General features: G+C 47.5%; 1 protein-coding gene across 1 annotated transcript in view; it reads right to left on the bottom strand.

Annotated features, from left to right (window-relative positions):
• Nucleotides 1–816: 816 nt before the first annotated feature.
• VIT (vitrin) overlaps nucleotides 817–22484 on the bottom strand; it is a 135135-nt gene continuing 113467 nt past the window's right edge. The window contains 4 exon segments of the mRNA XM_061210879.1: nucleotides 817–995; nucleotides 4752–5265; nucleotides 7758–7984; nucleotides 11958–12061. Coding sequence (XP_061066862.1) covers nucleotides 817–995; nucleotides 4752–5265; nucleotides 7758–7984; nucleotides 11958–12061 — 1024 coding nt within the window.

Raw genomic sequence — 22484 nt, 5'->3', positions numbered from 1 at the left:
AGGCTCCCTTCCCAGAGACTCAGCTTTCACTGGATTAGGGTGGGGCCTGGGAACAAGCATTTTACTCTCAAGTGATTCTAATGTGCAGCTCGGGCTGAGAGCGGCTGAACCAGCTTGATGCACCACTTTTAAAGCCAGGTCAGTGTGGTCCTCCAGGGCCATTCCCCAACTGCTCCATATACTGCGGGAACACAGTGATTCTGATAATAGAGACCAGGGAGGTAAATCAGGAGCAGCCGTGCTGCTGTCACCTTGTCTCTGCACCCCCGTGGGTGCGCTGTCACCTTGGGCCAGGAGAGAGTGCACGGCAGGTGCTCTGGGGTATGAGTAGAGCAGAGAGGTGGCCCTGCCACAAACCCTGTGAACACTACCCATGACACAGTCAGAGTGACTGCATGAAATCCTTTCAAACATTTAATTAAGCAACGCCTATATTGTCATGACAAAAATGAAACTTGTGGAGAGTTACAGAATTCTAATGGGGAATAAAAATGTTACAAATCTCACAAAAGCTCTAGTTAAGCCTTCGTAAGTGCTGTGTTCTATTCTCAATTTTTATTTTGAAAACAATTCTCAAAATGTAAAATCCTCAGCATTCCCAAAACAATGTATCATTTTGGCTCATTCTACAAATTTATGATCACCTTTCTAACTCTGTGTTTCGAAGTATGAAAAACCACACTGGCAAAGAAAAATAACATGCGGTTTCCGAGCCCTAAGTGCCTTGCTGCCCCACGTGTGTCCCATAAAGCGTTGGGGGTTGTCCCAGAGCCAGTCGGGAAAGCGGCATTTGCTGGTGCTTTGCCTGCTCTGAATTTAGTTCCGAGGCTGTGAGTTGAACTCTGTACAAATGTTCTGGATGACCTTGGGAACCGCTTTGTAGAGGTTGTCGAACTCGTCCACAAAGAAGGCGTGGTCCCTGGCAGGGTGAGTGGCGATGACTTCCAGCTCGTCCTGTGCAGCCCATGCCACGCCTATGGCGTAGGTGATCACTCCTGTGGGGACAAAGCATAGATGAAGCAAATGTCCCCAAGGGAAAGTCCTGAAATGAATCCTTTCCTTCCTGCTGCTCTGTTGGCCATTGTGCTTGAAGGCAACCGAGTCCAAAATCAGAAATGTGCCCAAAGCATGAACATCTGCTGTATGCCAGCAGCAATAAAGTTGGTATAGTTGCTATCTCATAGGAGTTTACAATCTTTTGGAGAGAAAAAACAGGAAAATGGAGTAAATGCATGATAAGAATTTCATGTCCAGGAGCAGCATGGGGATGACATTTGGACAAGTGAAACTTTGGTGCCGTGCAGATTGCACCACATGGCACACACTTGCTCTGCGTGTAGAGGCACACAAAATTCAGAGAGCCTTATATGCATCGAAAGTCGGTTCGAGATCTTTTAAATGAAAATGAAACTATGGGTAGTCAAATCCATTTCACCTACCTTCACTAATCAAGGTCGTTTTAAGACTTGCCTGTCCTCCAAGTGGCACGTAGCCTAAACAGTAAGATGTTTGTCCAAGTTGTACTCCAGAAACTTGGAGTCAGCTGTGAGCTGACCTTAGAGTCAGCTGCGTCTAGCTCAGCTGAGCTGGTTAAGACAGGATAGGACCACTGACCCTCCAACGGGGCATGCGCGAGTGCCCGCTTGGTGACCTTTAGAACAAGTGCAGAGGCCTGTAGCTTGGTTACGCCTGCACAGAGCAACACTTCCACACCTTTTTCTAATCACACTCCCCACGCCTCAGACCGCCCTGCTCCTTTACTTGTTATCCTATAAATACCCCGAGCTCCTTGCCCTTGGGGTGGTAGATTTGAGGCTGGTTCTCCTGTCTGTCTTACGAATAAACTGCTGCAAACCTAGGCAAAAAAACGGTGGCATTGAATTACTTTAGGCTTGAGGGTGACTTTATAAGCCATAGGCTCCAACCTCATTCCCGGTGCGGGAACCCTCCTTGCACAAGGACCTGGAGAGCTGTGACCCAGCATCTGCTCCATCACCACAGAAAAGTAAGTGCTTACCGATAAGGAAGTGGCGGGCAGTGTTGACTGATGCAGGAGGTCATGGAAGATGAAAGGGAAAAGCGCTCTTTGGATTCAGAAGAAACAAAAACGAGATATTGGTAGCTTGAAGGGAGCAGCGGCAGGAGAGTAGATGCCAAAGAACCAAGTGAATTGCTGTGAGTTGAGAGTGAAAAAGAAATGAAGATGTGGGGCAGCACATATAGCTGATTCTTTCCAGAAGGGTGGCTATAAAGAGGAGGCAGGTGGTACCTGGAGCTAGAACATGGGGTCAAAGAGAACTATTTCCCTTTTTAGGAAGAGAGGGACTTGAGCTGGTCTAGATGCAAATGTGAGCGAGTAGAGTAGGATTAAAGGGTTTGGACTGTAGCATGGAGCAGGGAGGAGAGGAGTTCGGAGGGCAGGTATCTGTTCTCAGTGGGGAAACAGACTGCCTGGTGTGTGGTTCTTGCCTGGTGAGCAGGAGCGTGACCTATTCCCACGCCCCTTCCAGGCTGGCCATGAGACGGGGGGGCAGAGCCTGGGTGAGGGTTTCCGCCCAGGCTCCTCTCCCCCGCCAGCCACTCACAGGGCCCACATCGTGCTCTCCAGCATCTTCCGGGTGCCCTGTCCTGCTGACTGGAGAGCCATCCACACCTCACATGGTTCTGGTCTAAGCTGGCCTTTTTATTTGGCCGTGCCACGCGGCATGAGGGATCTTGGTTCCCAGACCAGGTATCCAACCCGTGCCCCCTGCAGTGGAAGCTCGGAGTCCTAACCACTGGACTGTCAGGGAAGTCCCTAAGCTGTTCTTCTATTGTAGCTCGTTGAGCTGAAGTTAAGCTGCCAGTTCCTTCTCTTACCTCTCCAGTGTCTTTTCTCTGAACACTGTCCACATTGGGAAAAGCCAGCGTTGGGCTTTAGACCCCTGCCAGGTGGCTGCAGGAACAGCTTGGCTGCAGAATGGGGCTTAGACTGACTAAGCCCTCGTTTCTGCTCAAAGATGGAAGGACTGCCCCCCAATAAAGACAGCATAAGCAGTACTAGAGATTTCTACTGGCAACCCAGCCTCGGCTTGGACACTCCCAAGTGTTGGCTTGGACACTCCCACAGTGCTCATTGCTTCCATGTCACTTGCATCTATTGGTCCTTGTTGTTTTTTTTTTTAAACCTTTTATATTTTGGTACTTTTTTTTTTTTTTAAGATTTATTGATTGATTGATTGCTATGTTGGGTCTTCGTTTCTGTGCTAGGGCTTTCTCTAGTTGTGGCAAGCGGGGGCCACTCTTCATCACGGTGCGCGGGCCTCTCACTATCGTGGCCTCTCTTGGTGTGGAGCACAGGCTCCAGACGCGCAGGCTCAGTAGTTGTGGCTCACGGGCCTAGTCGCTCGCGGCATGTGGGATCTTCCCAGACCAGGGCTCGAACCCGTGTCCCCTGCATTGGCAGGCGGATTCTCAACCACTGCACCACCAGGGAAGCCCGGTCCTTGTTCTTTAAAGCTGCCCAGAACATAACAGCCCTGATAGTGCCCAGGACATCTCCCTCGGTCTTCACTTCTCCTGACAAGTAGGCCAAGGCTACCCTCTGGGTGAGGTGCAAAGGAGGGGCATCTAGGAAAATGAGTGAGTGGAGCTGAACATGAGTGGGACCAGACGTTTGGAAAAAGCAGGAGAGCCCTGGGCTTGTCGAGAGCTGCCCCACTTGCCTCCTCCCACTCACTTTGGAACTTTGGGCAGGTTGCTTCTGAGCCGTAAACCATCTTCCCTCTGCTGACATGAGCCCAAGGAGCCCTGTGAAGGCTGGCATGTGGGCCACCTGCCATCCTACCATTATGAGTGCTCCCCACAGGGCAAATCACTGGGAAGACCATCTGAACCTGGTGTCTGGTTACTTTGGTTTCCAGAAGCCAGAACTGCTGGTTCCTAAAGGCTTGTTTATTTTTACACCCCTCCTTGTTTCAAGAAGGATTAAAAGCAGCTTTAAAGAATATGGAAAATCTTGCATCTGAACCCAAGTTTAATGTAGGCAGACACTCGTTTACTTTTCTTATTACTATTATTACTATCACTTGGGGTTTTCTCCAGGTTGTTTGTATTTTCCTGGTATTTTATGGCACTTTCAAAACTGATTATACATAGATTCTGTCAAAAAGCATTAAATATGACCGATTTTCTAAATATTTACAAAAATATTTTGCTCACTTTTCATGGTTGTAAACTTTCTGTTGCCCTCTTCCAAATTTTCATACGGAAATATCTCTTTAAATATCTTGAATGAAAATTTCTTTGAGGTCTCCCCCAAACCTCCAATATCTGGTTAGCAGTTGCTTACAAAAATAGCACTTTTCTTTTAAAACATCCATTTTCTTCAAATTTCTAACACAATTTTGTGGTCTTCAATGGAGATGAAAGCCATGAGTCAACTTCCTCTTTAATGTGTCGCATGTTGGTGTGCCCTGCCTCAGTGTGGGACGTTAAGGAGAGGGTTAACATCCGCAGTCACCCACAGGCCTTGGTTTGCTGTGACACTGTGGAAACCACCGTGGTGGCCCCTGCCTGACCCTTCTCTGCTGCCCAGTGGGGCCTGCAGTGTTGAACTGCACCCCTAACACTCTCCCTACAGTTTTGAACAGTTTATTAGGTGATAGGCAAAACCAGTGCATAGAGAGACAGTCCCTTCCTTGTCCCACTGGCCCACCAAGCCCCAGAGGGATGCTCAGCCCCAGATTGGTCAGCAAGACCAGCTCACTCACCCTTGTGATGGGCGACCATGGCCGGTATTCGGACATCGTCATAGGACCTCCCGTCAGTGATGAGGATCATTAATTTCCTCTTGTTGGGCTTGGACTTCTTGAAGAGCTGCTCCAGGGCGTAGTTGATGGCAGCCCCCGTGCTGGTCCCACCACTCCAGTACCCCACTCTCTTGATGGCGTTGAGGACGTCAGGCTTGGTGCTGTGCACGTCGAACCCAAACTCCAGCCGCTGCTCGTAGGTGTACTGCACGGCCCCGATCCGCGTGTCCGTGTCGGAAATCTCAAACTCTTTGCTGAGGTTGGCCACAAACTGGAGGACCGTGCGGAAGTTGCCCGTCCCTACGCTGCTGGAGCCGTCGATGATGAAGCCAATGTCGGCCGAGTTTAAGCAGGTCTTGCTGCAGGCCAGTCGGTCGGTGTCACAGACCCGCTTCACCAGGGGCTGCACGGTCTTGTGGAGGCTGAACCAGTTCTGCACATTGAGCGAGTAGAAGCCGTTCGTTCTGCACACAGCCTGAAAGACAGGGGGAGGCCATCCGCCAGGTCAGGGGCCTGGCCACGACCCCTGACCCCCAGGGCGGGTGAAGGAGCTGGCAGGTGCTTGTTTTCTGCACCAGGCCTCCTAATGCTCTCTCTCCATCTCGGTTCACCCAGTCAGGTGCTCACCGGGGCAGACACCTGTCAAGTTATCCCTGGACTCACTCCCACGCCCTCAGCCAGGTCTCTGCTTTTGTGGAGAGCCATCAGTCAAGCAAATCCACAGGGAGAGGGGAATCACTGGTTTCAGCTTCATATTTATGCCTCTTCAGGCCCCTCTGTTCGTTTGTACTGGCAGCCAGCCATGAAGTTGGCATTGGTGGGCATCAGCCCGGGAGAGATTAAAGAAAGCTTTTGTTCTGATTGGGAAAACAAAAGGCACGCATGAGACATAGCTAAAGAATTGTTTCCAGAGCAGCCCTGCATCCAGCAGGAAGGGGGTTCCACACATGTGTCAGGCACCACGCTAGATGTTCTTAGATTATCTCACTAACCCCCCACCTTAACCCTACAGGGTGGAATTATAACCCCCTTGTCATGGAGGAACAAACTGAGGACCAGCTGTGAAGTGACATCCCTTGAATCCTTGAGGCAGGAACACAAATCTGTCTGCTCGTAGAACCCAAGCTCTGTCCTCTGGACAACCCTGCCTCCAGGCAACTTAATATTGACTTGTGCCCAAGTTTGTTCCAGAAAAAAACTCAAGGCAACTGCAAATAAACATTGAGCAAGCTGGTCGGTGTGCTCCTGGAAGTGACCGTTTCCCCCTTGCCGCTGCCTCTCTGGGGGGCGGGGTGGGTGTGCGTGTGTCACAGAGAATCACAGACCTGATGGCTATGATCGAAGGTGTATAATTAAAACATTATTTTAAGACAAGAAATGACTTTAAAATGTCCTAGGAAATATACTTTAATTGATTTGTAAAAACCTAATGGGGTTCATAAAACTTTCCATGGCTTAGGTGGCATATGAGATGGGTGTTGAGGCTGAGCTGAGTTGTAGCCAACGGATGGAGAGGAGGGATTCCCCACCAGGCAGCCTGAGTAAGTCACAGCAGGACACCAGGTGGCTGGAGCTAGGAAGATGCGCTGGGAAGCTGGGTTAGGACCACACTCCAGAAGACCTTGGGAATAATAGGGGATAATGAAGGATTTGAAGCAAGCACCCCACAGGACTGGAAAAACTCTTCATAAACATGAGCTTCATTGTGAAATCTAAACTGGAGAGACCCAGGAGGGAGAAATAATAGATGTAAAGTAGTAGCTTGAACTGGGGAGGTGGCATTGGGCATGGGAAACAGTGGACAGATATGAGATACGTGACATGGGAGCTGACAGGGTGTCCTGGGGTGACTCTGGGTGTCTGGGACAGCTGTGGGGCCCGTAATGTACAGTCCAGAGGAGGAAAGAATTTGGGTGGGAAAGATGATGCACTTGGCATTTTGCATGTAACGTTTAAGGTTCCTGGGGACGTCGGGTGGAGACTAGTCAATCAGCTGGAAACAAATGGCTATTGAGCTCCGGAGAGACCAGGGAGGGAGACATATGAGTGTGTCATTGCCTGTGAGCGAAGGCTGAAGCTGTGGCCCTGGGAGAGGTTCTGGAGGGAGAAAACCTAGTGAGAGCAGAGGAGAGGGCCAAGAACTGAGCCCTGAGGAAGTCTACACTTAGGGTACAAGACGGAAAAGAGGAGAGGCAAATGAAATAAGAGCCACACTGTGTCCTAGGGGTTAAGGGAGACGAGAATTTCAAGGACAATGAAGTGCAGGATTCGTGCAGGGAGCTGAGCCCTAGTAGATCTGGAGACACAGAACACTAAAGCTGGCGGGCATCCCCCCCACCCCTCCCTCCTATCCTCTTCCTTTCCATTTTAAACCTGGGGTCCTGTCTTTGGAGGAAGGTTTATGTGGGGTCCCACTGTACAAAATATACAAAAAATGGGCTGCTTTGGGGGGATGGGTGTGAGGGCCTGGATCCCCAACTGTTCTGCTCCCATCTCCTGCCAGGCATTTCCGCAGAACTGAGGGGCAGCTGAGTTTGAAATCCTGATCTCCCTGACTTGATTCAATACCTTTTTCTTGTTTATCAGATTAGTTAACTTGCAGTGCATGTGTGCCCGTGTGCATGCTCGTGTGAAGGCTTGCTGGGCTGCCCAGTTGAGGTCCCCTGGGGCTATAGGAGGAGCTCAGGGGAGCCTCTACTGTGAGACCTTGGGGACCCTGCTCCTCCCAAGGTGCTGATGCTTGGCCTCAGTTCATCAGGTGCATGGTGGTGGTCATGGGGCAGGGGGTTGCTTTGAGAGGATAACTCCAGGTTCCAGACTTACTAGTCTCTCATTGGAGGCCCTCCTGCCTAGAAATGAGCTTAACATCCATTTGAAGGAAAAAGAGACACAGCCTGGATGTGTCTCTGTTACAGCTTTGCAAAGTACAGGGAATTCTGACGTTGGGTGGGTCTCCCACTTACATACCTTGTTTGCAAAATTGGGCTCTAGCACGTACTGCTTCTCATTTTCAGAGGCACCTTCCATGGTGATGAAGAAAATGTTGATTCCTGACTCTCTTGCAAACCTTGATGCCTCCTCCACCTTGTCCGTGGGCCAGCCGTCCACCATCACCACGGCCACGTTGGGAGCACCGCCTCTGTTTCCATTAGATTTGGAAAAGAAGTTCTGAGTCACAAAGGAGATGGCCCGGCCTGGAAGAAAAAGAAAACTCGTGCTTGGAGTGATCATGGAACTGATCATAGCAGCATAAAGAGATACAGAAAAATACTCATTCCCTCCCTTGTTGGCTTGTTTTCTTTTTGAATCACATTAACTAGTTTTAGGTGTACAGTTCAGTGGTATTAAATGCACTCACAATATTGTGGAGCCATCACCACTAGCCGTTTCCCTCCTGTTTCATTTTAAGCCTTTAACTTCTAATTCTCTTATTTTTTTTTTTAAAGTTTTACACCATTTGCAGCAACCTGGATGGACCCAGAGATTATCGTACCAAGTGAAGTTAGACAAAGACAAATATTATATGATATCACATGTGTAATCTAAAAAATAATACAAATGAATCTATATACAAAACAAACAGATTCACAGACATAGAAAACAAACTTATGGTTACCAAAGAGGAAAGGGAATGGGGGGAGGGATAAATTAAGAGTATGGGATTAACAGATGCTAACTATTATTCATAAAATGATAAGGATTTACTGTAAAACACAGGGAACAATATTCAATATCTTGTAATAACCTATAATGGAAAGTAATTTGAAAAAATATATAACTGAATCACTTTGCTGTACACCTGAAACTAACTTAATATTGTAAATCAACTGTACTTCAATTTTAAAAATTAAATTCAAAAAATAATAAAAGTTTTAAAGACCAGCAAGCAGGTGAGAGAAACTTTCATAGGAACAAAAGTGTCCGTTCTTTGCCTGGGTGCTGGAGCCAACCTCACTAAGCCCCTGCGCCATTTCCCAGAGTGTGGGGTGGGGGGAGCTGAAGTGACGGGAGCCTCTCCTTGGGCTGCGGCAACTTGGGGTGAGCCCGGTGCTCCAGCAGCCGCTGGGTGAGGAAGGCTATATTCTGGGTTCAGTGGAATCTTGTGCCCAGTTCCAGCAGGGGCACAGGTCTGGCTGGCTCGGGACACGCTGCACCCACTAAGAACTAAGAGAGGTGTTCTAGCCTATCTATGCCGCCTACCGGCCATGTGGGCCTGGGTGGGTCACTCGGGGCCTCTGGGCCTTGGTTTCCATGACGACAACCTGCCTCAGCTGAGAGCAAAGGTTGAGAGGGATAGCACAGTCTCCCAGCATGGCTTTCTCAAGCATATACTTCACACTGTCTAGGGTCTCATGAAATTTTTTGGAATCAAGGAGGGTGATCAACTGTCCCAGTTTTCCGGGACTTTCCCAGTTTTAGCACTGGAAGCCCCATATGCCCCTGGGCAAACTGGGATGACTGGTCACCCTAGGGTCAGCATAGCTGCATATAGTAAGGTAGGGCTCTTAACCCGGGCTCTGTGAACCCCTGGGGCACTGGGGGTGAGTACCCACAAATCCCCTGAATTTATACACAGTATTTTGTGTATATAAGTATTTATTTGCGTACAAGGGCCATAGCTTTCAAAGGGGTCCTCAATCAAAATAAAAGTTAAGAGCTACCTTCTTAAGACATTAGGGTTAATGACATTACACTCAATGCTTCTTTGGTTTTGGCCAGCATCCTGGCTCCACTGGCTAGTATAATCTTACCTGTCAAATGGTTACATACTCAGTTGCTGGAGAAATGTTTCGGAGAACCCATGTGAGCTGGCTGCATAGAACACAGTCGCTAAGGGAAACATTGGCTGCTGAGAACTGCTTTCACAGCCAGGGCTGATTTCCCTCAAGGCCCAAGGCACCCAGCAGTCCCCCACCCTGGTTTAATGTTAACTGCCTGTAGACAGAGCACAGGGAGCCATCAGAAGATCACCTCGACCTCACCAATCTTAAATTTGGAGGTCATGGTCAATTTGTGCTCAATACATATTCCATTCACCTTCCAGCATGTCTTGAAAGCAGAGGCTGGAAATCTGAAAACTACATTGTTGAGACTTCCTTGCAGCTAGTTCTGGATTTGTTTTAGTTTCATGAAATGATGCACACACGAGATTTGATTCTGCTGTTTCTGCTGACAAGTCTGTAGAGTGTTTGACTTCTCCAGGGAAGTGTTAGCAGAGGCACCTATGTTTGGGTCACCAGCTTCCCTGGTGTTGAGAACGTAGGGTGCAGAGCATTCGCTTTGTGGCTGTGAATGGAGCAGGCAAGGCATGGTTTTGGAGCTGGCAGCTATAGCAGAAACTTCCTGATCATGGTGGCTTCCTGGCTGAAGCAGATTCCTAAAGAGGCTGTGGTGGCAGAATTGAGAAAGCAATTTCCTGATCTTGGAAGAGGTACAGCTCCTTGGAAGTCCTGGTTCTGCAGGAAGCCTTTGGAAGCCATCTCCGAAAGCTCAGCCTAGAGTCCATTTCTTCAGTAATTCTCAAAACCATTTAATACCCTGAAATAAATCCCTTTCTGCTTAAACCAGCTGGAATGGGTTCAGTTCTCTAAACCCAAACCCAGATCAATACAGGGCAGAGATAGAACATGTTACCCACTGAAAGAAGGTATGCTGATTTTATTAATCCCATCAAAGAAACAGAATGTCTTCTGAAGTTTTAAAGTTTTTATTTTTTAAACAATTCTTTTTAAAATTTTTAAATTTTATTTATTTTTGGCTGTGTTGGGTCTTCGTTGCTGTGCGTGGGCTTTCTCTAGTTGCGGCGAGTGGGGGTTTCTCATTGCAGTGCGCCGGCTTCTCATTGCAGTGGCTTCTCTTGTTGCGGAGCACGGGCTCTAGGCGCGTGGGCTTCAGTAGTTGTAGCACACAGGCTCAGCAGTTGTGGCTCGAGGGCTCTAGAGCGCAGGCTCAGTAGTTATGGTGCACAGGCTTAGTTGCTTCACAGCATGTGGGATCTTCCGGGACCAGGGCTCGAACCCGTGTCCCCTGCATTGGCAGGCGGATTCTTAACCACTGCACCACCAGGGAAGCCCCTGAAGTTTTAAAGTTTTAAAGTTTTACTCCATGATACATTACTGGAATTTCACTGATCTAAGTATTAAGTTGAAAACAAATCAGACATAAATTCTATCATGTTCCTGATGAGGTACTACTGATTTGGTGTCTTGGATAGCAGTGACTTGGCCAGTGTGTATTTAGACTTGTTCAGAGATCAAAGGCTCTTCATTTGCCAGATACTTATATGCTGGTCTACAGAGACAAACACTGAGGTGGAGAGGGAAATAATTAATCAGGTTTACTGTAATTTTGAAGATGATCCTTCAAAGATAGTTCTATTCCCTGTGTGCGCTCTATGTCAAGCAACTGTGGCTCACTTCTCCATTTCCCTGGATTGCGATGGTACAGACAGGTTCCCCAAGAAGTGGACAGCCTTCCCAGTGCCCCCAAAACCAGACTACCATTTATAAATTAGTACACTGGCATGGGCTCATTGGTGGCTTTTGAGCTTGGTTAGTGTGAACCTGTTTCCTAATGCCTGGTCACCTCTGGGGAACTGATAAAATGGAGTTTCTGGATCTGCCCCATTGAGGACTAGATCTTGACCTTGGAATTCTGGTACCCCACTGCCACCCCAACCCATCACCACCACCAAGGATCAGATAGAGACTCAGCCTGAAACAAAGACCATGTCTCTTTTTGCACAGTTATTACTATAACAGGAGCTGATTAGAAAAAGACTCCCAAGGGGCACTGTGGAGCTTCCTGAATGGAACTGGTTACAAATTTTACTTATTTTTATTTAAAAAAAAAAAGTTTTTACAAAATATAATGAAAAATATTTGATGACTCGGAGAACAGTCGGGATAGTCATGATTGCAGTTCTACTTGTCCTGAAGAAAGCTGCCATACTGAGGAACCAGGCGTGCTAGAACTCTCCAGCATGTGTGTGGTAATGATTTTTGCCCCCTGAATCCATGATAATACTTGAGGAAAGATACAGATATTATGTGAGTCATTTCTTGATGGATTATTTTGATTTTTTCCTTTTTCTTTCTAGCATGTTAGCAGACGACCACACAGAAAGAGAAACGTGGTAGCAAGAAGATCGGCATCTGGATCACATACCTACATTAGAAAGCCCTCCTCTCTGGGTAATTTTCTCTATGGCTGTCTTCAGATCCTGGGAATTCATGTGAGTCTTGAGATTAAACTGGGTAACAGGGTTGTCTCTGAAGATTCAGAACAAGAAATAAAAATTAGCTGGAAAGTTATTACACTTTGAGGAAAGCAGAAATCAGAGCTGATTGTTTTAGATATGAACAGAATGGAAGCTGCTTCAAAGCCTTAAGCTGGTGTTTATAAAATGCCCCACTGTGGACAGAAGTGATGGGAGGACTGGGTCCTCCGCAGTGTGTGTAGAGAAAATCGGGCTGTTTCAGGGCTCCGAAGGTGTGGGTTCTAGTTTTGACTATGCTGTTTCCTAGCTGTGTGACCTTGAGAAGTCATCTAACTTCTCTGGGCCTCAGTTTCCTCATCTAGATAAAAATCAAGATCACGACGTTTATGTTGTTAAAGAGCAGGACTGCTGTCCAGTGGGATTTTGCAAATGTCAGGATGTCCCCAGGCTGCTCCAGACCCTCCTTTCCAGGAAGAGGGTCTCAGCTGATAGCCATCCCTGGGTTACCCCAGCACTGGAACTGCATCTTAACAGCCATGTCAAGGAGAAGACATCCCTTCATCTTTCTCACTCTGTGGCTCCTGGGACTGGGTGAGAATATTCAAATCTTACCCGGAAGGTCAACATCTATTTTACTGATGCCTGAAAAAGGTTAGCTGGAGAGGAGTTGGAGTGAATTAAGTGGAGAAACAGAATGAGAACCCTTCTCTAGAGCAGAGTCTCCTTGGGTAACAGGCTTGGGAGCAGCTGAGCAGGGGATGTAGAATACCTTTCATGACCAGGTGGAAGGTGTGTCTGGAGGGACGAGGGCTCCGTGGGGTGGACGTGAGTGGTCACACTCAGGATGAAGTGGGGATGCACAGTGAAATCACATCTCTCGAAGCACTGACACTCAGCCACTGGCAGCGCTTCGTGCAGGTGTGACCTCTAAGGTCACACGGAGCCCCAGACTCCAAAAGAGCCTGCACTTGCTTCAATGCTCTGATGCTGCTGTCTTGAAATTCTTAATACTTTTTGAAAATGTGGAACTGCAAATTACGTAGCTGGTCCTGGCTGCAGATTACTAAGTCTTCCAGGAGAGGGAGAAGGAGACCTTTAAAAGCAGTCTTTCCATAAACACCTGGAGTAGATCCAGGAAGAAGCAGGCTTCGGCAGTTTCAGGTGGAAATTCCCGGGCCCTACAGTGGATTCTCAGCCATTCCTTTGGGGAACCTGGCAGTACAGTCGCCAGGAAGCCAGTTCCCCAGGACCCGAGAGGAGACATCCTCTGCCTCCCTCCCCTCCCCTGCTCCGACCCTATTATCCGACCCTCCTAGCTATCACAAGGTGATCTATGTCGGAGAAGAGTTCTGAAAGAGGCTGGAAGGATGCCCCTCAGTCCTCCATCTCATTCGTGAATATGAGGGACACAGGCTGGTTCTTAGGCAAAACCAAAGCAAACTGCCCAGAAGTCCGCTTCTCTAAGCGAGAGGTGATGTGAAACTGGGAGGACCAACTACCATCAGCGAAGACAAGGAAAGTTTAAGACAAGCTCAACTAGGGTGGGTGTTGGGGAAAACTCCAACCAGATGAAAAGCCACCAGGTGAAAACCAAGTTCTAGTTTAGGATTAAACACAAACGAACAACAACAATAAAGCAAAGTGCAGAACAGAGAAATGTGCGCATTCTGGCTGAGCTTGACCTCACCATCAAGCCACATGCGAAGGCTGCGAACCGAACCGAGGCTGCTTTAACACACCCCACTGCTCAGGGCCCAGGGAGGGGGAATCACAGCGAAGGAACTCCAGTGCTTTCACGGTTAGTCTTCTTTCCCTTGGGGCTCCAGGGCTTTCCGGTTTCTATTCTCACAGATCAATTTCAGTAACTGCTGTACTTGCCCCCCGGCCATCTAGGCTCAAAACCTGGACCCCATCTTTACTTGCTCAGTCATAGGACCCATGGGACCTGTCAGGCACGTCTCCTAAGTTCCTCTATCTGGAGCACTTGCTTTTATCCCCTCCTCTGTGTTTCTGTGCAACCCTCTGAGTTCAGGCCCCCTTACTTCTTGCTGGTTCTATTATGAGTCTCTATGTCAGTCTCTGTAATGCTGGGTATATGCCTGTCTGCTAGAGAACCCTTCCTCATATTCAGCTCTGACTGTAAAACTTGGCTCAAAATCATCCGAGACTCCTATTGTTAAACTTCATATTTTGGCTTTCAAAGCCCATCCGTAACTTGATTCCAACCTAGCAGGCTCATACTGTTCTCTCTGTCACTCTCACCTATATTCTACTTAGAATGAGCTACTCACTATTTCCTGGTTTTCTAGCCCTGTGCCTTTGCTCATCGGTTCCCTCATCTGGGAAACCCCAATTGTGCCCACCCTCCAAGCTCCAGCTACCTGTCTCCCTGGGCCCCGACCCCAGCTGACAACCTCTGTGCCTGACTGCTTCCTCTAGCTCACGACACCTCGCACAGTATGTGGTACCTGCAGGCACTCCATTAACAGTATCAAAGAGACATACATTTCTTCTTTCCTCTTCTGTGCATCTCTACCTCTAAATGCTGGTGTTCCCGGCAGTTCTATCTCCCTCATGCATCCCTTCTTAATTTATGCACAGCCCTGGGGGATCTCATCAACTTCAGCCACCTGGGGTTCACCGACCATTCATATGCCAGCAGCTGTTTTGTGCACACTGGTCGGTCCTCTCTCTTGAACCTCAGAATAAATAAAAAGGCTTCCATACATCTGGAATACTTCCATACATCTGTGGTCCCTGGGTGTGGTCCACAGGCTCCTTGGCTTTGGTATTTCCAAAACTGAAGTCAATTATCTTCCATATCTGCTCCATCAAACCACCGACATCCCCTTCTGTAGTCCCTCTTCTTTTTTTTTTTTTTTTTATAAATTCATTTATCTTTATTTTTGGCTGCGTTGGGTCTTCGTTGTTGCGCACGGTCTTTCTCTAGTTGCGGTGAGCGGGGGGGCTGCTCTTCGTTGCGGTGCGAGGGCTTCTCATTGCGGTGGCTTCTCTTGTTGCGGAGCACGGGCTCTAGGCATGCGGGCTTCAGTAGTTGTGGCACGAGGGCTTCTGTAGTTGTGGCTCGCAGGCTCCAGAGCGCAGGCTCAGTAGTTGTGGTGCACGGGCTTAGTTGCTCCATGGCATGTGGGATCTTCCCGGACTAGGGCTCAAACCCGTGTCCCCTGCATTGGCAGGCGGACTCCCAACCACTGCGCCACCAGGGAAGCCCCTAGTCCCTCTTCTGACTCATCAAGTCATCCCAGCAATATGCATTCCTGTCAGACCAACCTCTTAAATATTTCTTGTGTCTCTCTCATCCTTTCCATCCTCAAGTTTGGACTATGATCTTCTCTTTCCTGAACTATGGCTATAGCTTCCTACCTGGTCTTCCTGCACCACAGTGGCCTCTGCAGGGGATGTTTTATCCAAAGGTGCTAAGTGCCTATCAGAGGTGGATTATAATGATAATAATAATTGGATGCTAATGATACTTCTTCCAAGGGACCTAATTTTGTATTTGTAATTTTGTGTTCTTTTTCTTAAAAGAGTCCCCAGGCTACATAAGCTTCAGAGTCCCCAAAGTCTGGATCTACCCTTGGTAACCAAGGAATATGAACTTTTCAGGGACTGGAAAAAAAAAAAGAATGAGTTAAAACAACAAAAGTATTATTAGCTATAAAATAGAAAATTGTGAAATTGATATTGACAATAACAACTACGTAATTGTCTACCAAACATAATGTTATATATGCCCCATTAACTGGAAAATTTTTAACTCTACTTACATTTGAAAATGATTTTGAGGCTAGATTTTCTCACTTTGAAAGATTTCCTGAGTGTGTCTGACGATTGTGAAGAAATCATAGCTGATCGTAAATTAAGCGTTGCTCATAGACAAATAATTTCAAAAGCAAAAATATAAAATTTTCTTTCAAAAGTGTTTACAGAAAAAGTATTTAAATGTGGAAGCTAGTCACCTAGTCACATCCATAGTGTTCCCCTGCTCATGAGGCTGTCTGAATGTCGATCACTTTGTAGAGTGAGGGATCACCTCTTGATACTACATGTACTGTCAAATCTTGTTATCTGCAATAGTTATGTTTTATAAAGTTGCTGCAAACATCAAATTAGCAAGTTCTGAGCCATTGCTCCTAGGGAAAATATGGGGTTATGTTCCTGTGGGCCTCTGGTCACATTTTCATCAATAGATCAGTAAGTATATAAACTTGTTTTACGTATGTTTCTGTTTCAAGGTACCCAATTTAATATATAAGTTTCTTACAAATAATTATATGCAAATTTTCCGTATAATGAAACACTAGCTGAGAAGGGTTTAACATTTTCTTGACCCTGGGTAGTGCTACTGTAAATTTTTTGGCTTTCAGTCTCACAGTGCTATCCACTGTGCTTAAAAAAAAAAAATCAGTCATCATTTCATGAATTCCTAACTTCAGCCACTTTTCCATCTTTTCCATAGCTTCATCATGCATTATAGATATTAGGTACTTTAGCACTTTCTGGAGCAGATCAAATCTGTTGATTACACACAGATCAACAAATTTCCTCTCTTTTTTGCTGAATATACCAAGTCATCAATTCGTTATTATTGAACTCATGACCAACAGCACAATAAGTTGCCTGAAGGAATTTTATCTAACACTTGCAGTTTCTCCATAAGCACATCACAGCCTTCTTGTGCTCAGAACACTAGATCGCACTTCAACACTACACTTGGGGCCATTAAAAATAGTGAAATCACCAATGAGTGGCAGAAAAATGACGTGCTAAATAGACTGTGAAAAGGACACTTGTTTACAGTACGAGCTGAAACTAGAAGGCAGAGCATCGCCTTGTTGAACCTCAGCTGGGAATGTTGTGTATTTCATACCCTCTCTGTGCATGTCCGCACAACTGTGAAAGTGCCATAAGTATTGATTTTGGAGATACAAGTACATTTGAGGGAGTAGGTGAATTTGCAGATATGGGGTCTGTAAATCATGAAGACTGACTGTAACCTACTTGTGAACAGGTGCTATGTCCCAGTATCTCCTATCCCTGGTGCTTAGCATACAGGGGGTAATAGAGAATTATGGAAAGGAAGGAAGGAAGGAAGGGAGGGAAGGAGGAAGCTCAGATGTCCTCTCCTCTCTTAGATCATCCCGGGTAGAGCTGAATACTCCCCTCTGAGCTCCACACTCCACTCTCTTCCCCTATTACATCATAGCGGTAGATGAATCTATCTTCAGAAGCAGACAGATGAGCTATTCATATACCCAATGAATAGATGCTTTTCATTTTATTTAATGTTATTTCTTTTAAAGATATCGCCTCCCTTACTAGCTGGTGAAGTCCCGAAGAACAGAATCTCTATCACAGTTATTTATTTTTAATGAATTGAAAGGTTGGATCAGAGGACCTCTGAAACTCTTTCCAGTTGCTAAAATTATGATTAGGAGTAAAGCCGCAGAGCTCATCCACCAAGGGACTTACAGGCAAATGTAATCAAACCACTTAGATGAATTTTACATTAGTATCCCCTGCAAATGGCATAGTGCTTAGACCGTGGTAAACAGTCAATAAATCTTTGTTAAAATGTAATGTAATTAAATTATAGGAATGAATGGTAAGTCTTTAACTTGCAGACTGTGGCAGCTCTCAGTACCAGAGCACATGGGTGTATGTATCCTTTTTTAGGATATATGGGCTGGTGGCCTTTTATTTAAAAGGCACCAGGCTAGGGGTAGGGATTTTTTTAAATAAAAGGAGAACCCTAGCCTGGTGCCTTTTTCAGAGATGAAGATTATTTTAAAAGTTCAAAGTGCCACTATATTTTAATGTAAGCAACCTTTTAATTTGTAATTTTATTAGATCTCATTAAAGGAAAACACATTTTTTCCCTCGGTGATATCAAAGATTTCCTTTGAAAATAAGAGAAGAAAATAAAGATTTACAGCTCAAGGAGAAAATATCAAATTGTTCTATGTTTGGAAAAAGAGCTAAGACTAATGAAGAGAAATGATAGGGAGCCAGCATTTGACTATGCATAGAAAGGGATAATTCATGCAATAGGAAAGGACTATCCTGCAAGTGTGTGAGAAGAAAGAATGCCTGTTAGAGATGGGCACAGGTGATTCCTAGGAAGGCTGGGGCCTGGGGGCAGGGAACTGGACAGAGCATCTGTGTCTCCAGGCCTCCCTGATGACAAGTCTCACCTGAGGCACCCTGTTAAACTACACAGGTTACCAGGTCTCCTCCCAGCAGAAACTCAATTCAGTAGGTCTGGGCTGGGGGTAGGGATTTTTTAAAATAAGGGATCCAGATGAATCTCATCCTTGGGACAGTTTGGGAAGCCCTGGATTTTAGAGGACTTCTGCGGCCCTTTCAGTCCTAAGGTTCCCATTTGGTTGAAGTCCCAGAGTCTATTGGTTTACCCCATAACGCTTTGAGTCACATGGAGTGAGCCTCTCAAATGAATTTTTATGCCAGTAGAGACATATTAACTAACCATATTCCCTATAACAAGAACCTTTTGAAACTGTTTCCTACAACAAGATATCATCACCTTAAGGTTAAAATAAAATAACATGACTATCCTTAGCCTTTTAATTAATGCTAAAGTGTGATGATTTATGGACTTAGTCATTGAGATGAACCATGCCTGTGAACTCAGGAGAGTGTTCTAGGGTGACCCTGGTTGCCTAAGGACATGCTGCTGGCTGCAGGTCGGGTGGCAGACTTGTCCCTTGAGGGTATTACCCGCTCGGAGTGAAAATGATTCTGCCCTTCCCTACAAAGGACTGAGCATGGGGTCCAGGCCGACCTGCTGAGGGAATTAGCACAACTAGCCCCTTTTGAAAGGACACTGGCCTTTCTCACATTTCCTAGGATCAGAGACATGGAGCAGAGTCTTATAATCAATTTTTGTTTTTAGAGGAGTAGGGGTTTTTTTTGGTAATTAGCAACAATAATTCCACCCCTCCACCAAAAAATAGAAAATGAATCTGCAAGCGTCTTCCTGCTGGAGGAAATGTGGATGAGTAATCTGCTGATCTAAGAATTACTCTGGAGCCAGGGGGCTGTCCGGCTTGCTGTCTGTTACCACGTCGCTGGGCTAGGTAAGTCCAGCGACACGGAATGTCTTGGCAACAGACACAGTGTTTGGTGCTTCCCAAACTTAGCCGTTTGGCCCGGTCACCTGGGGATTTTGTTAAAATGTAGATTCTTTTTTTTTTTTTTTTTAATTTATTTTTGGCTGCGTTGGGTCTTCCTTGCTGCGCATGGGCTTTCTCTAGTTGCGGCGAGCGGGGGCTACTCTTCATTGCGGTGCACGGGCTTCTCACTGCGGTGGCTTCTCTTGTTGTGGAGCACGGGCTCTAGGTGCGCGGGCTTCAGTAGTTGCAGCAGGCGGGTTCAGTGGTTGCGGCTCGCAGGCTCTAGAGCTCAGGCTCAGTAGTTGTGGCGCATGGGCTTAATTGCTCCACAGCATGTGGGATCTTCCCAGACCAGGGACCGAACCTGTGTCCCCTGCACTGGCAGGTAGATTCTTAACCACTGCGCCACAAGTGAAGTCCCTAAAATGTAGATTCTAACTCTGTAGGTTGGGTGCGAGATCCGAGGTTCTGCCTTTCTAACAGCCTCCCAGGTGAGGCCGTGGATCACATTTTGAGTGGCAATGTCTTAGAGGATGCTGTAAGAATCAAGAAAATCAGCAGCGGGGCTGCCAGTGATAAGAGGAAGGGAGAAGAATAAATAAGAAATGTGGAGCAGGCATAAGAAAGGCTGAGAGGAGGGAGGAGGATGGAGCTCCTATAGCCCTAGGGTGGCAACCTGGCGGGGAGACAGGAGGGGCCCGGGACACAGCGTTCACCAGATGAGAGCACAGCCCCGTGGGAATATTTGTGCCTTCACATTCTGGTTGTGCAACGGAATCACCTGGGGAGTTTTAAAAATGAATGATGCTTGGGTCCCACACTCAGAAATTCTGATTTAATCGATCTGAGGTTGGGTCTGGGCATTGGGATTTTCAGATGCTCTCCAAGTGGTTCTAATGTGCATGGGGGTGGCCACCTGCTTCTCTAGCAGAATGGTCCAGGGGGTCTAGGGAGAATGATCTCAGCATGGGTGGGGGGCACCGGGATAAGCCCCAGCGATGTGCGATGGGGGGTCGAGGGGAACCGTTGAGTAGAAGTGGTGCAAGTCGAGGGCAGTGTCCTCATTTCCTTTGTCCCTCTGGGAGAACCACGTGGTGGGGAACAGGAAAAGCATAAGATTCTTGTGTGAGCTGTATTCCCAGCTTACTCAGCCTTGAGACTGTGTTCCCGAGGCCTGTGGCTCAAGGGTTCACCTGCCTTGAGAGAGAAGTGGCAGGGGGATCTTTGCAAGTGTCATTAGGCCCTGGAGAGCCCTCTCAGGCAGTCAGGCGGCTGTTCCGGATCCTGTTAGTTCCTATAAAGGCAGTGTAGGCTGAGGGCATGAGGAGAGGATGGGGCAGGAGTTGGAGAGACCTGAGCTCGACCGGGTGCTGCCCTCTCACCTGGGAAGCCGAGCTGTCCCTTGCCCTCTCGGGGAGTTGGTGATTCTCACCTTGGCTACAGATTGGAATTATAGATAAAAGACCAGCTTCTGGGTATTTGCAGGATTCTGGTTTAATAGGGCTGGGATGGGGCCCAGGCATCAGCAACTCTAAAAGCTCCCCTGGTGATCACAATGTGAAGTCGGGGCTGGGCACTCCCTTCCTGCTCTGAAGTCCTGAGGTGCTGAGACTTGCAACTCCCAGGCCCCCTCCAGCCAGGGCGCATGCCCCAGCCCCTCCCATCCCTTCCTTTGCTGCAGACTCAAGGAAATGTGACAGAATGGTCCTCCTTGCCAGGTGTATTAGTTGCCTATCTCAGTTGTAAACTTAGGGACTTCAACAACACACTTATCAGTTTACAGCTCTGGAGGTCAGAAGCCCGAATTGGGTCTCCCTGGCAGGGCTCTGCTCCTTTCTGAAGGCTCTCGAGAGAGTCATTGCCTTGGCTTTTTCAGCCTGCATTTCTTGGTCAGGGCCCCTTTCCTCCAGCTTCAAAGAAAGCTGTCGCACCTTTCTGACTAATCGTCCGTAGTCACATCTCCCTCCAACTGATAATAGCTGGGAAAGGTTCTCTGCTTTTAAGGACTCAGCTGATTAGACTGGGACACTGGGTAATCCAGGACAATCTCCCCGTCTCAGGGTCCTTGACTTTAACCACATCCACAAAGCCCCTCCTGCTCTGTGAGGTCACACATCCAGGGGTTCCAGACGTGGGCAGCTTTGCGGCCATTATTCTGCCCATCACACCAGACCCGACACCTCGTTTCTCCTCCCTCCTCTGGTTGCCCCACACTCAGTGGCTCAGCTGATCCACGGGAGCCTCTGGGCATCCTTCCTGCTTTTGGGGGCAGGAAGGGAGGCTCAGCTGAGGGTGCGCAGTCAGGGCTGAGTTGGGTGGGCTGTGAAGTAAAATAGTAAGGAGATGCAGCCCACCTCAGAGCCAAAACACGGGGTGCCTGTCAGAGAACCATGAGCAAAGAAAAACGTATTTCACTTTGAAATGAAGAGAAACCGATATTTTGCTTTATTCTACAGCTGTTTTCCAATGTTGGTATCCTGGGGTTGATTACAAAGTTCAAAAGAACCTGTGCAATTCTGTTCCATTTATACTGAAATCAGGGACAAAAACAAAATCCTACGGAAGGTCCAGAGGGCATTTAGCCCCTGTGGATCCAGGTGGCAGCTAAAATGTGAGCTGCTTGTCTTCCTTATTCTGTTTGCTAGACTTCACCTAACAGCGACTTGCTCTGGCCATTCTTTCATCTGGCCTCTTAATGTTCCTGTTGGTCATAAGCGCAATCACGAGCATGTTGGCTGTTTAACTGTAAATTAGAACATGTGTGCAAGATGGGGTCTTGAGCCTTGGCCTTGTCTTCAGCAGTGTCTCTGTCCTCAGTTTGGTGGAAAGCCTCCATTATCAGGAGCTTTCTTGGCAGAGGAGCAAAATCTTGAAGTCAATTTGGTTCGACATTTTAGGGATTAACCCAAGATTTAACATCTCTCCTCTCCCCAGTGGTCATGCATTTAGCTGTGTGTTCTTAGGGAAGTCACTCAACCTCTCTGCGTCTGTGTCATACGCTGCGTCTCTTACTGGAGGTGCGTGATGACTGTGGAAGGAACGCTGTGGTTGCTGAAAGGTTAACGCGGGCCTGGGCTCCGAGCCTCTGCGGGTGCGGCGGGGGGGATGTGGGAGAGGGAGCATGCTGGCACCACGGGGGCTGAGGAGCTCCCCCTGGTCCGGACCAGAATTAGGAGCCCAGCCAGTGCAAGGGGGAAGTTACAGAGGAGCACAAACCACGAGCCTGGCAGGGGATGATGCTGGGCCACTGAGGAGAGAACGGAGTGGACAAGCAGAGAGACAAAGAGATGCAGGGAAAGGAGGAGGGAGGGGATGACCAAG

Source organism: Eubalaena glacialis, chromosome 14 (assembly GCF_028564815.1).
Source record: "Eubalaena glacialis isolate mEubGla1 chromosome 14, mEubGla1.1.hap2.+ XY, whole genome shotgun sequence".
Lineage (NCBI taxonomy): Eukaryota > Metazoa > Chordata > Mammalia > Artiodactyla > Balaenidae > Eubalaena > Eubalaena glacialis.
The sequence above is the reverse complement of the archived record's forward strand: the minus strand, read 5'-3'. Positions and strand labels throughout refer to the sequence as shown.